The sequence below is a fragment of the Falco rusticolus genome, chromosome 4, assembly GCF_015220075.1.
Source record: "Falco rusticolus isolate bFalRus1 chromosome 4, bFalRus1.pri, whole genome shotgun sequence".
Taxonomy (NCBI): domain Eukaryota; kingdom Metazoa; phylum Chordata; class Aves; order Falconiformes; family Falconidae; genus Falco; species Falco rusticolus.
Genome location: NC_051190.1, coordinates 15,342,548 through 15,360,514, shown reverse-complemented (window position 1 = coordinate 15,360,514; position 17,967 = coordinate 15,342,548). Strand labels below are relative to the sequence as shown.

The 17,967-nt window shown below is 42.9% G+C and overlaps 1 protein-coding gene across 1 annotated transcript in view; it reads right to left on the bottom strand.

Moving 5' to 3' along the window:
* The window catches only part of PTPRG (protein tyrosine phosphatase receptor type G), a 412,655-nt gene that overhangs the window by 80,871 nt on the left and 313,817 nt on the right, over nucleotides 1-17,967 (bottom strand). Inside the window, exons 9-11 of the mRNA XM_037383177.1 lie at nucleotides 5,371-5,555; nucleotides 3,277-3,385; nucleotides 1,502-1,551 (exon numbers count right to left, since the gene is read on the bottom strand). Coding sequence (XP_037239074.1) covers nucleotides 1,502-1,551; nucleotides 3,277-3,385; nucleotides 5,371-5,555 — 344 coding nt within the window. The remainder of the gene's footprint in view (nucleotides 1-1,501; nucleotides 1,552-3,276; nucleotides 3,386-5,370; nucleotides 5,556-17,967) is intronic.

Sequence of the window (17,967 nt, the reverse complement as noted above, 5' to 3'; positions counted from 1 at the left end):
CTGCCCACTGTCCACGGGGGAGCTGAGAGGAAGCAGGGAATGAACCATCCACTGTACATCCTCTGCACCCTGCCACTGTTATTCTAACGTCAACCCAGTGCACGTATGCTCACATGCGGGTCTCTGGGCACACGTGTGTATGTATGCTCCACCAGAAATAAAAAACCTCGGTATATACTTAAAGAACTAAAGAAGTCATTTCCCTTCCTGAATTACATGTGGAAAAAGACACTGGAGTGAGTTAACTAAGGACAAGCAGTAATTCTGTAGAAGAGCTGGGGTCAGCAGTTCTGCCCAGACAGCCTGAGCATGCTCCCTCTCTAACTTACTGAAAAATGTCTCACGTTACTGAATTCATCAGCGAGAGGAGCATTACCTGGAAAGGTATGCGTCAGACAAGGACAAACAAGCGTTAAAAAGGTGCTACCGAACGTTGAACAAAACTGTAAAATGTTTATTTTTGGAACTGAAATTTGTAACTTAACAGTATTTCTGCATCTTTCTGCAATTCCTAGTTTCAGTCAGGTCATGTAGTTGAAATGCTGCAGCAAACCAAGAAAGGCTGCTTTCTCACGTTGTTTTTGACCAGCTGCAATCACAGAGAACCTGAGATCTCAGGAAAAACCCTGTGCTTTGGAGAGTTCAAGCCAAAACTTTAAATAAGCATCTAAACTTTTGGATATTTATCAGTGTCAATCCCTAAGGCACCGTAAGATTTGCTTTTCACTGGCATGTACAGTCTCAAAGCTGGCCTGAGTATTAAAATTTGACGGCAGATTTTGTATGTCTAGAACACCTCTATACATCATTAAATAAACATTAATCATTCAAATTCAAGCTTTGTATGTGTTATTTGCTTACTAGGGAGTATATCAAACTGGAACAGAATAAAACCAGAAGCAATGTACTTAAATCGTATGAATCCAGCCCATAAATCTGACTGAACACTTCAGTATACCAAAAGGCAAGAAATTTAGGTTATGGATAGTTGATGTTAAATAACTTAATAAGGTGCTTTCAAAACTGAAACAGTGTATTCCAGTTCTATTGTAAATAATTTTTTTGATTGATTGAATGATATAAACTATCAACTTTTCTGATTCTGGAATACAACAGGCAGCTTCACTGACTCGTTACAGTCTCACCTGAATTAAAAGTAAAACAAAGAGCTTGTTAAAGCTTTAGTCACACAATAGCCGGTATCCCTGAAGCAGTGGAAGAGCAAAGATGCCGGGCGCGAAGCCCCGCTCCTGTTGCATATACTTCTGCTCATGCAGCTAATAAAAGAAATTCAATTTATTCCCACAGTCATCACCAAGATTACAAATCCCCTCTCAGCGGGTCGAATACGTATTTGGGAAGATATTTTTTTCTGACACTCGGTTCTCCCGCCGCGGCCGCCGGGAGCGGGCGGCAGGCTCAGCCCCGCCGCAGCTGCGCGGCCCCCTGCTGCCACCTGGCGGCGCCCCCGCGCCCCCCACTTACCGCGCCCCCCACTTACCGCGCCCGTTTTCACAATTCGGGTCCCCTCGAAAATTCGAGTCGTGTTAGCTGAGAAACAAAGAACAACGCTGTGTCAGCGGGCCGGCAAGGGAGGCCTCGGTAAAACTGCTAAACAACTGCCGAGCAAAACGCGCGCGTGGGTCTCAGCCTGGAGCAAGAGCATCCGGGCTCGGCTCGTTGGGTACCACCTTACCTCATGCTTGAGGCTAAAGACAGATTCGGTTAATTACTCAGCCCTGGCAGTGCCGGTGTGAGGGCACTGTCAGAAAAGACATGCTCTCCTTCAAACCCAAGTTGGATGAAATGTCCTGACTGGCACAGGAAGCAAGAGCGGCTGACAATAACAGTTTTTTCTGCCCTTATGATAATATCATTATTTATTACTGCTTATTATCTCAAATACAACTATATATATAACTATATATATAACGATAGCCTGTGAAGAATGTTTTGAAAGCTCAAGTGGATTCTTTTTCTAGATTAGATCTTGGGTACAACCAAAGACAGGAAGAACAGCTCTCTTTTGGGGAGATACAGAAGGAAACGCGGCATCTACTCCCATTGCAGATGCCATGTATCATTTCCACTGCTTTGAACACTGGGCCAGAGTTATCAAAGAGCATCCAGCAAAACCATCAATAATGACTGACTCTTAACTGTAATTAAATAGGTATCATGGTCAAATTTCAAAGAATTTTTCCATTCTATTATCTGCCAAAAAGAGGCCATAATCAGTAATATACAAGTTTTGGTCCTCTGCCTGGCACTTAAAGTGAAGGCTAGAACACTATGCTGAGATACTAAGAAACTGAGAGCTCCCTATGAGATGCTTCTTGGACAGGACATCTCTTGACTCTCCCCTGCTCTCTCTGCAATGCTGCTAACACCACAACAGAACTACATTGTGTCCACAGCTTGATATTCTTTGGATGCTAAGTGCCAACAGAGTAGGATTAAAACCTCCACATTTTCCAAATATCACACTGAAAAATGCCTCTATTACTTTGTTCCATATACAGCATCAGACCCAACTGACTTTACTCTTTGCTTCATCTTAAGGATTTAAATTTTTTACTCTCTGCTTGTTTTCTTCTTCCATTACCCATTCTGAGGTTTATATATCTGTAAACTGGAGTGGAAGGAAGTGTTCTCAGCAGAGGTGAATTTTGTCCTACTTAATAAAATAGTAGTAATAAAGTCCCAGGAAGGAACAACAAACTTCAGTACTTAGAAATCTACAAAGCATCAAGTTCTCCCACCAAATCTCAGCTTTACCAGATTTCTCCAATACAGTTAAAAGGAAGTCCATGACAAAGGACAGTTTAGCATCCAGTTCTTTTGCTTTCACTTAAATATGTATGTCCTGGAAATTGCTGAGGTTTGCGTGCATGGTAAAACCTGAACATCTCCACATGTGGTTGTCAAGGTAGGACTGATCTCCTTTCCTTTTTACATAAGCCAGACACCGATCAGACTCACATTCTGCATAGCTGTGCCTCTGATGCGTAAGCAGTCTCTGATGAATTTGTTTGAGAAAACTAGTACTGACAAAAGCTCTGAATTCTCCTAAAACCTGACAGCAGAGAGGTATAGGCAAACTCCCATCACTAGAAATAGGACTCTGATAAAGTCACTGGCCACATCTGAAATTAGCATTGTCTACATGCATTCAAACATCTTCTGAAATCATTCGACACCATATTGCATGCTGCAAAGAAAATGTTAAACAAACAAAGAGTCATTTAATGTAAAAATATGTATGTGGGGTTTTACCTTGAAAGAGCATAGTCTGGCTAAAGTCACTACGCATTTCATTTCGGCAAACTGCTTGAACTCTGAACAGATAAAGGATGTCAGGTGAGACATGGCTAATGATGGCCTTCTGTTTAAAAAAAATAGATATTATTCAGTTTTTTACCCCCACAGTACTGTCCACGATCAGTTTGAAATATAAAAAGCATTGTGCTAACACAGGACATTTATGCCATGTAAGTCAAACTTGTTTCTAAACAGAAATATTCACTGGTCCCCCGGGAGAGGGCAAGGCCGAAGTGATGCACCCAGACTCTGCTGACTCTGCCCATGAGAAAGAAATGAACATGTCCCACATCTACTGTCATGACAACCTTCATACCTGGAAGTCTCTGCTCTCCTCAGAAAAACCTAAAACTCAAATATATTTGATCTTAAAGGAATTAAAATGGAATTTTTTTTACAGGTGCAGATCCAAGTCCCAAATATGGGATAAGCCCAGAAAAGTCATTGCATGTTCAAACTGACTATTTTTTTTGCAACAAATTGGCTATGGCAATTTCATGTCAGTGGCCTGCACAACGTGATGGCTCAGCACTCTGGCCTGGGATGTCCTTGTGTACTCTTAGATCTCAGATCCTGCCCTGCTGCCTTCCAGATACTCTCTTGTGCTGCCTTAGTCCACAATCACATCATTTAATGTCTTGCAGCAGACAGCAGAAGTAGCCGTGTGGGTTCCTTAAAATACCAGTGATCTCTTTTGCAACACCGTCTAGCACTGGTTCAAGACGGGACAGCCCAACTGTCTCTGCCAGAGCAGTGAAAGGAAACTGCACTTTCCTCGGAAAAAGTTTCCTACTTTTCTTGCCTCCAGAAAGCTGTCATTGCTTTCTTAACCTCCAAGCTCTGCTGCACAGCACAGGGTCTCACCGCAATTTATTTCCAAGCTATCACTCCATCACATCCCCTGCACTTTTAATTATTTCTTTTACATAAAACAGGATGCTTTCACTGTGCCCACCTCATTTTTGCTGATTAAGGCTCTCCTTATACCTGATTAAAAAAAATCTCCCTTAAGAGTGTGAAGTTATGACAAGAGAGAGGTTACAATACATCATAACCTTGGGTGCCTTTCAATAGATTCCTTTCTGATTTTGTGAGGCACATCGCTCCCTAATGTGACCCAGATAACAATGTCTAGTGGGGAAATTGAAAATATAAATGGAAATGAAGTAAAAGAATCTTCATCTAAGGGAATAAGAGAGGTATTATTGTATAACTGATTGAATGGGCCCAGAGGACTGTGTATTTGAAAAAAAATACGATAACAGTCATTAGGAATAACACTCTGCTGCTGCATTTTTCATGTGCATATACAATTACTGATTTCATTATTCTAGAGGCTTTCTTTGATTAACAATAAACGGAGGCCTTTCAAACCTGAATATGTCACTTTGATTTTATATGCAGAGGATGTTAAAGACCAGTACAATACTTGCTTCAACTTAGACAAGAATGACAAGCAGATCAAATCCTAAATGGAGGAGATTGATCGGTGTTTCCATCTGTGCTGGAACTGTCTTGCTCTTCCCTCTTTTTCTGCCACTGCCAGACATGGGCAGTGCTTGTACAGGGCCACTCCATAATAATCTTCTAGCCCTGACCACGCAACTCCTACCTCCTAGCCCTTACTGCCAGAAACTGCTCTGAAGACTGCAAGGGGCTATGCACAGTGAAAAGCCTGAGCCCAGGAAAGATTCTGGGGGATCAGACTTTTTATGTGAAAATCTGTGAGCTGAACACAAGCCACAAGGTATTCAGAGTCTAACTATTTCCCGAGCCAGCTGCTTCTCAACAACAGTATATGAAAAAGTGTCTGCAGATTTAGTCCTTTATTCACTCACACGAACTATAAGTTCACACTCCAGTGTTGTGGGTAGTCTGTTAGGCAACGTTCAACGAATGCTGAACATTTTAATAGCAATTCATTGCAAGTCAAACACTAGCTTGTCTATAAGATAACAACTGCTTTCCTCCTCTGCTTCCTTCTACTGAGAAAATAACAATATAAGGATAGCTTGATACATATGTCTGGGGTGGATGCTGTGGTTTTACCAGGTCCTTGTCACTGTCCTTGGTGAAAGTCTTCTCCTTTTCGTCTTCATTTTTAGTCCAGCTATAGGAGATCATGTAGTTCATGATTGGAGGGTGGTAGATAGTTTCTGGTTGGTTCCAAGTTACAAGTAATGCTGTCCTGTTCACCGGCTGCACTTTCATGTTGACTGGGGGAGTGCTGCAAGCTAAAAAAAACAGAAGGGAAAAATATGAGGGTCTCTTAAATAACCGAGAGAAAACAAACAGGAAGAACTGCGCCTCACTCTAAGAGCCGGTTTTTTTCTTTAATGCCCTTGCCTACGGTAATAGCTTAGACTGCAATCCACTGAGACCAATGGGATTTAATACCACCTGCAGCTGCTTTCCGTGCTCCAGAGTAAAGGGAGTGAGAGAATCCATTTTCTGCAGGCAGGTTGCTTAGTTCTCAACTTACTTTCAGTCCTGACATTTACACATACACTTTAACTTGGTCACTTAAGAGCTCTGTGCTGGAACATTAAGAAGCCCAGTCAGCCTGAGCCCCAGCTCCCCTGGCCCACAGCCTCCTGCTGCATGAAGGGGGTAGATGCTCCAGCGTGCTCTGCAGGCACTGGAAATACTTGGAACCTCTGAAAATGTGACACTGTTGTGTCACATACATGACTATATTGGTCAGCATATACCTCTTAACCTGGTACACTTTTGCACATGAGCAGAAGTTACTTTATACTCCTCTTTCTACAGGTTTCCCTTCATAGATTCTCAGCTGTATGTCAGTAAGGTATCACCAGCACAGGGGAGAGCATCACTTGATGGCCCTTGGCCATCCCCTTCTCACAACAGGCTGGGGAGCCCTCCGAAAGCCCTCCTAACCCTGCCTGCAGTGGGGAGGCAGGAGTGACTCCTCACTCCGGCTGAAGTCGGTGGGAACACCAGCACAGGGATAACTTAAGCAGCGGCAAACCCACAGCTCCTGCTCGGGGCAGCCACCAGAGCCCAAACTTCTCCAGGGAAGCCCAAAACCAGCCCACGCGCCTCGGGAGGAGTGGGATGTGCAGAGCCCGCTCGCTGAAGAAAACGCTTCTGAAGCCGCTGCAATGCAAAGGTCAGGTACTACCGAAGGACACTAGATGGCGCTCATACGCTATCGAAAAAGTACATCGTCCGCTTCCCAAACATAAAGGGTTTCGCTTTTTTTCCAAGCTTTAAAAATAATGTTTAAAATACACAACTGAGGACAGATTCTCACATTCTCTTTCCCAATATAAACTCTGAACCAAGCAAAATACCGTGCAATGATACCTAAACACAGGTGCTGTGGCAAAGGAGCTGCTCTTTTCTGCCAGGGAAAGTCAAAGTGTCACCCAGCCTATCAGGCTGACACTGTTTGCAGAATTATTTTTCCCAATACGACTTTTCCATTTAAAGCCAACACATTCAGCTTGTTTGCACTCTGCAGGTATGTGACAGTGTGTATATTTGGCCATTATTTCACTTCTAAACTGTCCTGGCAGCACTCAAGGGGAGAAATGCCTTCCTGCGCCTGGACTTGCAGGTTGGTCATGCAGCAATGCTGTTACATTACTGGAACAGCTACAGTTCCTAAATAAAAATGATTAAATGCTGTAAACACCAACATTACCAGTGCAATAGAAAAATACCTGTCAAATGCATTTGTGCAGTTATAACTTACATTTTGTAGCTAGCCTGCACAAGAGAACATATATTGCAGAAATACACTTGGGCAGGAAAGATCTTTGGTGCTTGCTCCTGCCACGAGTGATGACAACCTTGCAGTTTTACAGTAGATCGTTCTGCTCAACCCAGAAGAATGATCCAGCAAAGCAAACAGACCCTGCAGTACCTCAAAGCATTGACAAACCGAATAGGAGTCACTATTTACACTGAGTTGAAGGAACCAAAATGGCATCCTGCTGGCAATGCCACAAAGCCAGAAAGAACATCTTGGTGAGCTGCCTGCAGACCCCTTCCCTCCTGCTCCCTTCCTGGTCTCTGCAGGGAGCCCGTGGAGCCAGGGTGCTGCAGAGCACAGCACAAAGGTGGCTGGGACCCAGCCGAGAAGGCACCGCTGGAAGTAGTTGCTGTTGTCCCTCTTTACAGAGCTTCACCATCCTTGTTATGCCTCTCCATGCCCACCTCCTTCCACTGAGATAGGCAGATCCGTTCTCACTGACATCACTGTTTATTGATAACTGCACCAATAAATCATAACTGCCCCCTTTGGAGACCTTTGCCATCACGGAATTACGCTTCAAAATGCCAGACCAGCCTTTGTCGTTCCACCTAATCAAATCCTACAAGTCTTATCCAGTCCTCCTCCTCCAGGAGGACACGCAGTGATGTATATATTTAAAATAATCACGCATCAAATTGTTTTAGAAATAATTCAACCAGGTAACCTTAATGAGAGACAGAGACATCTACCTTGATTGCAATACCCCTCCGAACCATGGCTAGCCAGCTGTTTTTCAAGGGACCCCAAGCCACCCTTGGGAGCGGGGACTGTCACGTCCTCTATTCCATGCCACTCTTTGCAGCCAGCTTTGATGCCACTCAGAAGAGCTCATGCCAGTCAGAGAGAAGAAGTGGGTATTTTCCAAGGGTAAATAGGAGACTGCAGGCTCAAAGTTAGGAGACCCTCCCTGACCCTGCACCCTGACCCAAGGTCATGAGAGCACTTTTAAGCAGCTGGGGGACTTTAATAACCTCACTGAGACAAGTTTTGACAAGGACAAACCTCATTCACAGCCAGCTAAAAGGAGACTGAATTTACACTACTGCTATTTCACAGTAAATATTACAAATTTTTCATGACTTAGTGTGACTTTGTTCCAATTACTCCAAGGCACATAGCAGTAGCTGATGTAATTAAGTAATAACCAACCTTTTCTGTTCAGCTACTTTTTTTTTTTTAAAGATTATGAACGGGCAAAAAAGAAATCTTTTTTATAAAATGAAACATATGGTTTTATTAATTTAACCAAACCTGCTCAGGACACAATGGAATGAAAAAAACCCCACGTTTGATCCAATAATTCAATTTGATGATTTAATTAAAGTGATACATAATAACGTAGCAAATGTCTGAAAGGCAAGAAAAAAAGTGCAATGATTTGACCATCTATAAAACAACTGGCATTTTCCAGAGATCTAATTTTCCTTTCAATACCCTGTGTGCCTTGGATTTTTGAAAGAAGATTACAAGAGTCATAGGCTCCTCATTTTCTGGGTTTTTTTTTAGATCCTAAAGAACCTATACTGATTTCGCAAAATGTGTACCTGAAGGACAAACAGAAATGCAGAAAGAGGTTGGGGCAGGGAGGGAGAAGTTTGCATCTTCCTCTGAATTGAATCAGAACACACTAAAGAGAAACACAAGCTTTTATTTATTTATTTATTTTAAAACCCCAAACAATAAGCCAAAGACAACCTGTGAATTCATGATTGCGTGAGAAAAAAGAACCACACCCAACAACTAGCATCATTTCACATTGAAATAGCATCTCATCTATTTTTAGAAAAAATATTACTAATACTTTTTCTAAAATTCAGATTCTAAGACATAATAAAAATATTGAGGGGGCTTCCAGGATGTCTTTCTGTGTTGTAGTGCAATACTGAGCAGATACCTGAACTGGCCCTGCGTAGGTGTAGCAGGACACCAAAGCCACTCTGTCCTGGCTAGCAGACCGCCTGTGCCAGTACTCCTGGAAGCAGAGATGCCTCGCCAGGGCCACAGGGCATGCCTCGGGGCAGGCAGGAATGCCCCGAGCATGGCACACCTGGGACCTCTTGGAGTGAGAAAAGCCCCGCTCCCTCCTGTCAGGGGTGACCTGAACTGGGAACCTGACAAACAAGCTGGGTCCTGCCTGATGGAAAAGTCCTGCAGAAGAGGGAGGTTGCATGGGTACATCTGGAGGAAGCCCTCTGACCTGACACAGGGCAGCCTCAGCCGATGTTTCCAGCTGTTGGCCATGTGTGGGGCTGTCTGGGAGTTTGCCACAGTCTTTTTTCCCTGCAGATTAGCCCACTGGGGAAGGCAGGGGGCAAGCCAGTATCTTGGCTAGGTTTGTCTTCCAGGGCTCAGTCAAGCCTGGAGAAAACCTGTTTGCCACTCGCAGACAAATGTAGCATGCTAATACAGTCCTAAGTGCTGGCCAGGCCAGCCATACAGCAGAGAATTATTTTCTTCATGTTAAAAACATTCCAATGGGCTGGAACAAACAAAATTAATTTAACAACTCTGCATTCATCTCTCCCATAATTTGATTTGTATGTTGTATTTGGCTATGTAACCTCCACAAGGCTTTCCTAACTGAAGCCTGATAAAGCTTAATCCAAAAGCTGCTGGCAGCTCCATTTCAGAGAGTTGAAAGACAAAAAGAGGGCTTATTGTTTTGCAAAAACTAACCACTGATATTAAGGCACACCCATGAATCAGAAAGGTCATCTAAGAGAATATTACAGCTTTATTTTTTTCCTAAAGAAAAAAAAAAAAAAAAAAGAAAGCAGCCTCCATTTCTCTTTCAAAGACAGAAATGCAAAACCAGCCAAACTTTCTGGGTTTCATCATGCTTTTTGTATATGCTACCTGCAGTTATAAAAAGAGCCATTTAGGGAAAGTTTGAGAGAGTGCAAGAACTGCATGTCGGGTTATTGCAGGTATACCTTCTTCCTGTGAACAGGTGCCTCATATGATGAATCCAGTGGCATGGGGCTCACAGGGATTTATAAAATCCACTAAAAATGTTCTAAGTTAGCTCTTCCATGCATAAAAATGTCACCACTTTAAAGACAGTTATTTCTAGCTGTGCTATTCCCTCTTTTGGAAAAGCCCACTCTCTCCCTCCTGCTGCATGTCTCAGCAATGCAAAATTGCTGTTCCTCTCCTTGGTACTGTGGGATACACATTGTGTGATGAAACCCTGACAATTTTCAGCACAGAAAAGCAACATGCCAGTGAAGTCCTGCATCCCTTATGGCGAGATAGGCAGGGATCTTCTAAGTCAATTCATACGTGGAGAGAGGAAACACTGGCATCAGGATGTGCCCATAACACATTGCTGGCTCAGGACTGAGCAGGGGTAGCTAAAACACAGGGGTAAGGGTCTTGTCTTGCTCTGGAAGTCAGCTCCTGGCTGCAAGATGAGAGAGGCTCCAATTCTCCTTTTTCTTACTGATCTGGATATATGTGGGATGAGCAGCAGGGAAGAGTGTTTCTCCCTTACAAAGTCGGAGCACAGAGGATGGTAGATGGGGAATTTCTTCCTACACGCTCAGTAGGAGAAAAACTGAAAGGTCAGTATGGGGGGTTTCATGCCTTTCTTCCCCATAAGGACAAAGAAGTTGGTGGCCAGGCTCTCAGGGGAGAGAGGGTGTTTTTTTCCCCTCTGCCCCAGCACTGGGAAGGAGCTGGAAGGTCCAGTCCTGCTGGACAGAGGACAGACAGACCACTTGCTGCTGTTGCCATAATGACACCTAACTCAGCCAGAAGTTTCCCAGCTGATTTCAGAGAAGCCTGAAAAGTGTCACCAATGCCTGTGCTATCAACAAAATACTGCACCAAGTTCATCCACCCCAGCAGCCCCCAGGAACCTGACTGCAGACAAGACAGAAGCAATGCCACCAACAGAGAAGGGAAGAAAAATAGTTTCAATCGTATATATGTCTATACACACACACACATACATATTCCTTCTCATTATTAAATGCTCAAATCTTCAAATATGCCCTGAAGCAGAAGTATGGGTCACACTGCAATGAGAAAACTCACAGTTGCTTTCAATGCCATGCCAACAGCGTTGTGGTAAGGGAAGTGATGCAGCACCAGATTCAGCTGCCTTGCGTTGCTGTGACTCAGTGGAGAAACTTGGGAAGAGACTCTGATCCATAACAAACAGCAGCATTCTTTGGGCCGTCGGATTCAATCTCTAGAGTTCAGTGAGGGCTGTGCTCCCAAAGGATAACAAATAGACTACGAGGCTCATACGCAGAGACAACACAGGCTTTAATACATAGAAAAGTGCTACGAGGCATACTTACAACATTTCCCCTTTCTCTTTTTACTAAATGTTTGCAATTCTTTTGCTTTGCTTTAGTGTACATCGTTAACTTCTCAGAGTGCTTATAAATGACATTATTAATATATAAGGATAATTGCTTCAAAGAGAATCACGCATTTTTCCTTTACCTTTGCCTGCACTTTGCCAGCAGGCATTTGCAGGCTCTGGAGCATGCCATACACGCAAATATTTGTGTTGATCTACTTCAATCCACAGGCAGAATGTAGCTAGGAGACAGACTATTTATCTTCCCCGCTCTTACCTTTCACTATGCTTCAAACAGGCAGGGTTGTTTCTTAAGGAGTGAGGGACACCAAACAGACCCTGCTCGTGTTTTATAAGCTCTGTGAAACAACCTCATGAGCAAACTGGCACATGGGGCACTTCCGACGGAGGAGCTCTGGGTAAGCTGGGTTTTGCCCCTCCGCTGCCTGTCCCTTTCCAGAGGCGACACACAACCAGCACACGGATTCATTCCTGTATGGCTTGCTTTGTAGCATTTGAGTTTCCATGGCATCACAGCAACGACCCTGTTTTACCGCAAGGCATGGACTCTGGGTCTTACTACATTTTGTTTGAGCCCAAATATATCATATATTTCACAAATACTGTTTCTAGAGCTGTGGCCTGAATTCTCAGCGGGTGCAGATCAGCCTTGCACCGTCAGATGCCATGCTGGGCTAAACTGATGTCCACCAAGGGTCTGCCCTGCAAGTTTTCTGTTTATATTGCACACATACACACAGAGGGTGACCAGTGTTTAATATGTACACCTGCCTCCTTATTTATACAGTGTGTCTGATGCAACATGTGACCACATTCAGTGGCACGTGCTGCATCAACAGGGGGAGAAAGGAGGATTTCCTGCCAGAAGGACATCTATTTGCCATGTTAGCCAAGTCATCCTTTCCAATGTCCTGGAGAGGGTTGCTTGGACCAGGGAGCGTATGAAGCACAAGCCAACAGGGCTGGTAGAACATCCCAGTACGTGCCTGAGGGATGTCCAGAATCAAATTGGGAAAGCAGCTTCCCTTTCATAGCTTCTGGAGGCTTTTTCCAACACAAGGGATGAGCAGCAGACACTCATGGTCCAAAGTACTGTCAAGACTGAAATGAAAATCTGTACTTCTGTGGGCCAAACAGCTGGACTGGCACATAGGCAGTGTAGAAAGGAATTCCCTGCAGGTGTAAACGGAATAAATCATCAAGCTCCCTTACAAGTACTCAGCTCTTCCAGCTTTAGTAGCAGCTGTGAACACAAACCACACTTAAAACGTTTATACTGCATTCCTCTTGCTCTCTTGGTTTAGGCCCTTTATAAGCTCTAAACAAGTGCAAGCAGTTACTTTTGTTTATTAATAAATCTACTAGTAAGCTGCCTACTACATTCAGCTCACATTACATGTTGCTCACATTACAGCTACAGGTGAAAAGAGAACCCTGCAGGACAGAGCCGCTGAGAGGGGACACATGAGACCTATGTCAGGTATATGTACCACATCTTTTTGTACCCGAATCCCCTCAAAAGGAGTCAGTTTTTTCCTGAAATGCTTTGCTTTCCACCTGACTGATCTGAGACTCTTCGGAAGGCAGCAGCTTGTCCTTTCCTGCTTTTGCATAACATGCTCCAAGCCAACTACATACATGAGGACCCAGCGCTGAAGAGCAAGACACAGATGAGGTGGAAGGGATGAGATACGCAGGAGCACACTGATCTCTGCCTAAAATGTGATTACAGCAGGTACTCAAGGTGCATATCAAAGAGACTCTTAAAGCAATAGGTGAGTACATTTACTTGGAGCACTCATGCATAGAGGCAGCTGGGCAGGTCTACAGTGCAAAGAAGATGCAGGGCAAGCAATTAGCAGCATGGTGTTACCACCTTCAAGTGCAACCTTCTGCACTGAGACAGTCTGCTGCACCAACATAAATCCTAATAATGATACATAGATTCATCTGCACCAGCACACGGTAGTAGGGCACTGACCTGATTAAAGGGGAATGGAATCGGGAAAGAATAATCTTTATAACGAAACAAAATAAAAAAGGAAACTCTGAAAAGTCCAGTTAGCCAAGGAAACTAGGAAGGAGTTGTTAATCTATGAAGAAATTTTCCAAGAATTGGCCAAAGTACAAGAACCATCACTAAAAAAGGTTCTTGCTTATTTTCATTTTCCCTAAGATATTTAAAGAAAATAAATAGTTATTTTGCTTTAGCAAACCCGACTTAAGGTTTCAATAACATTTCATTTTAAATTTACATTTACTATGTTGTTTTGGATAGATAACACTTACTGCTATAGAGTATTTTGTGGTCATACAAAAATATATCGTATAAACGACATTCTTCAAGAGTAGAACTTTTCTGCCTAATGCTCTTTTTGACCTCCCAGAGAGAACCCGAGGGCATGAAGAGACTGCAAAGCTGTTTTGAGAGAGCTCTCATAAAACATGGGCATTTAGAAAGTAAAAACAAATTACTGGGAGTAATAACAGAGGCTATAAATGAGACAAATAACTTGTTCTCATTCAGAAACACTGCCGCCAATGCTCTAAACTATCTGCTTCAAAATGATGATGTCACTGCACTGAATCCCCAGAACTTTGGATGCTGCTGCAGTGGAGGTGCACTCCAACGCAAGGATGCTACACCATGCGGAAAAGGCAATACCTTCGTAGGAGGCCTCAGTTTCACTTCTGACACCAGGAGCCATGAGATAGCAAATAAGAACTAAACTGCTTTGACTGCAGGCTGATAACTGGAGCTGTGCCTCCAGTGCAAAGCAAGCTGGAGGGAAATTCAAATATTTTCTATCCATGTTTTTAGCGGCGTTAAGTTACAAGGTCTTCCAAACTGTGTATCACTACCGCATAACAAAGAACAGTAAGGAAAATGACTGCCTGCACACCGCTAGAGAAATGTCCCTGTTTAGAGTCCAAAGCTAAGTAAGTTTTACTACAGTGAATTTATGACTGCTCATTATTTAACTTAGTCTAGGATCATAATTAAAGATGGTACTCTAAGGCGAATTCCCACTGATGGGAAACAGCATCATTTGAGACTCCAGCAAAGAGTAATCAGACACCTTTGGGGAAGTAATCAGGCATCTGTGAAAGAAAACTCTGATGTCAAGAGCCCCTCACACGGGATGCTTGTTTAAGTGTTGTAAGGCTTGCTGCACGTTTAATGAGACAGAAAGGTTAAAGGCTTTTTTTTCTTTTTTTAAGTGTTAAAAAACATAAAGACAAAGAAACAACATTTGACAGTCCTAATCAGCAGCAAAATAAAATGGGCAAATACTGTTGCTTACGGGGTACTTTCTGAAACAAGGAAATGAAACACCTTTTCCTCCTGAGTTTCCACGCCTACACCTTTACTGAAGCAGGTAATGTTTTGTAAATACATCTCTGCCTGATGAAACAACATGTGAAAGTAGTAAGGAACATGCAAACTCATGTCTTCAAACTGGATGGACTCTTTATGTAAGAATTCTGTCTATTTGTCCCTAAAGAGCAATGTACACTATTAAACTGATAAGTAATTAACAATCCCTCTAGCATAGCTGCTTGAAAGCAGCCCACAAAAAGCCAGAAGCACAATATGTGGCGTGACAGAGCAACACAGTCCTGAGCCACAGAGGACAGGCCAGACAAGAAAGGAGGCAATTTTAACAGATGGCCACCTGCAAAAATCAAACACTGTCACCGTCACTGACACTTACAGTATCTGATGAACATTTTACAAATACATTCCTGATTTAATATGTCTGTACAGAGAAACTCTAACTTTTCAAAACTTTATATACATCAGTACTGTAACATTGGGAGCCCTCTTGTTAACTTTTACAGGCCGATGATCTGCATGATTTAACAGCATGATCCACTATATACTTTGAATCTCCCAAAGTTTCATCTTTGTAAAAAATATCAATGTATGATGGTTTACTATAAATCCACCAGTTGCTACAATTACATAGCTGAACAGTATTTATCCTGAATGGTATATTTCAGAAATAAGATATTTAAAGATGATCTGTACGGTTCCTTGAAACAGCTCCAGGGTCAAATGAAGAATTAAGCTCAGCTCATGGGGTCTGATTCAGCAAAGGTCTTATGCATATGCTTTTATTCCAGGCATACATGCAGTCCCCAAGAGAACTATTTTAAATCAGCTTTTGCCAGCAGGAAGAAGGAATGAGATAATGGAACCAAAGAAAACTCTTCTTGCTAAATACTAACACAGAGGGAAAACTGGACTTTTCACTCTCCCTCTATTAGCCCTCTACACTATTTCTAATTAGCAAAAATATTTTGACACTTGAAAACACCACCCCTCCCTTCATTGCCTCTTTAAAAATAAAAAAGAGAAGGGAGAGGAGAGTGACTGCAAAACAAAAGGCTGGTAACATCCATGTTGGCTAACAAACTGGATCCAAATGCACTGACAGTTTTGGTTGACCTAAAATAACCTTTCCCAGAAGACATGTTATTTACCAAATACCACCGCTTGCAGGGCTTTGCTAAGGAAATACTCTGAGGACTGGCATAAAGTGAGAAATAGTTTTCCTCCCGTGTATCTGCAGGTTACTCTACTGGTCACGGTTCTGTGACCCAAGATAGCTTTGACAGTTGGGAGAAGAGACATCCCTGTTTGGTGCCAAACTGTTCGGGGTAGCATGTTTGTCAATGGGCAACGGCAGAGCTGCATTGCTTTGTGCTGATCTGAAATTCCCTATTCACTGGGGGATTCTGAAAATTATTCTGAACATTATATGCAAATTGTTCTGGGCACATTTTCCTCCAAAATAAGAAAGGCTTACATAATGAACCCTACGCTGTTTTCTAGATTAGCAATACTGCCCACAGACTTAATAGAGTGTGACAGAGGAAACAAATTGCAAAAATTCACACCGACAAACAAACCCAAACTTCCCCTCCAGAGCTGAAGACCATCACAAACCATATCACCTTGCAGCAAGTAACAGACACATTTTCGTGACCTTGCCTTTTTCTACAACGCACAAATCTAAGCACGGGGAGGGTAGACAAGAGCCAACATCTGACAGCCACTGGTCACATTGCTTAATGCAATGTGGAAAGCATCGAGATGCAACCATGAGGTTGTGCAGAAGAATCTGCATAAAATAAATTTGTTACGCTAACCCTGCACTCTTATATTTGTAATGCTAGACTGTCTGGCTGAGAAGCGCTCCGCGCGCTTGGCTCCTCAGTACTTTTGCATGAATGACACTATATAAAGAGGTACTGTATTTACTAGCTGAATAAACAGTAGGTTTTGCTTTCACTCAAGTATTATGACTTCAACTCATTTTATTTATATGTCAGTAGTTCAGAATGTGCAGTGGACCAGGCACATCATCACTGTTCACCTTTGTCAAAGAAGAGGCCAGAAACATCCACGTTGTTATATCTCTGGAACAGCTATAACTCATCCCTGTAACCTTTGGAGGATACGCTACAATCCATTTTGTGTTAGCAACACTGCAGCAACCTATTTATTTTTAAGTTCATGAAAAAAATGCACCTATTTTCAGTGTTCCCTGGTGTGCACACAACCCAAAAAGTGACAAGTTGACAGAGCTGGTACAAAAAGACTGGCTGCCCAGCCATTAGCCTCCTATAGCAAAAGCTCAAGGGGAAAAAAAGAATCACTGACTGTAGCATCACCCCTGCCATTAGATGGCATGCTGAATGTTGTCAGGCCGTGGGAAATGCATGCTCCCCACCTGATGGTCTCTCTTGAGCAAGCTCAAATTCCCAGGCAGGCACAAGTACGGAGCATTATGGCACCTGGACATGATGGGAGAGGATCCAGAGAGAACCTACTCAGGAAACCAGTCCTGAAATCACGTCAGGTGTCAAGCACCCAGGCACCAAGCTATCTAAGTGTGGACAAACAGCTGTGCGGCTCCCATGCTCCTGTAGACCGGCTCACACCATGTTAACTAAGCCATGTGCACCTGGTTGAATCTGGCCCTCGGAGTTCTTAAAGATCAAAAATCAATGCCAATCTTTCCAGTTATTCAAGTGCTCCTTCGGCATCAATACTTCCAACTTCAAGATCAGCTCATTACTACACACCTTAGCGTTTGTAACGTTCTGTCAACATTGTTGGTTTCAGCTACTTACTATGGGGGTGCAAATCACCTAAAGCATTTATATAATCTTAAAAGCCATTCAGTGAGGCACGGAATATGCAGGCATGTGGCCAAAGCAGTAAAATCTTCTTGAATATTATACCACATGTACCAGAGGTACCTCGGCTCTACTCAAAATAAAAACTAGTCAGTTTTGTCACTTTTAACATAACGTAACCTATTAACTTTCATCACTGTTCTGGGTAAGTAATATGTACACAGGATATAACTGAAGAAATAAATATTGACACATGTGGCTGTTAAAACACTGATTGAAAACCGCATGCCAGAGCATCAGAGTGTAGCAGGATTTCTTCATTCCCAAGATCTCCTTCTCACTTCTGATGTAAATTCTCCGTCCCAAGGCTGCCTTTAAT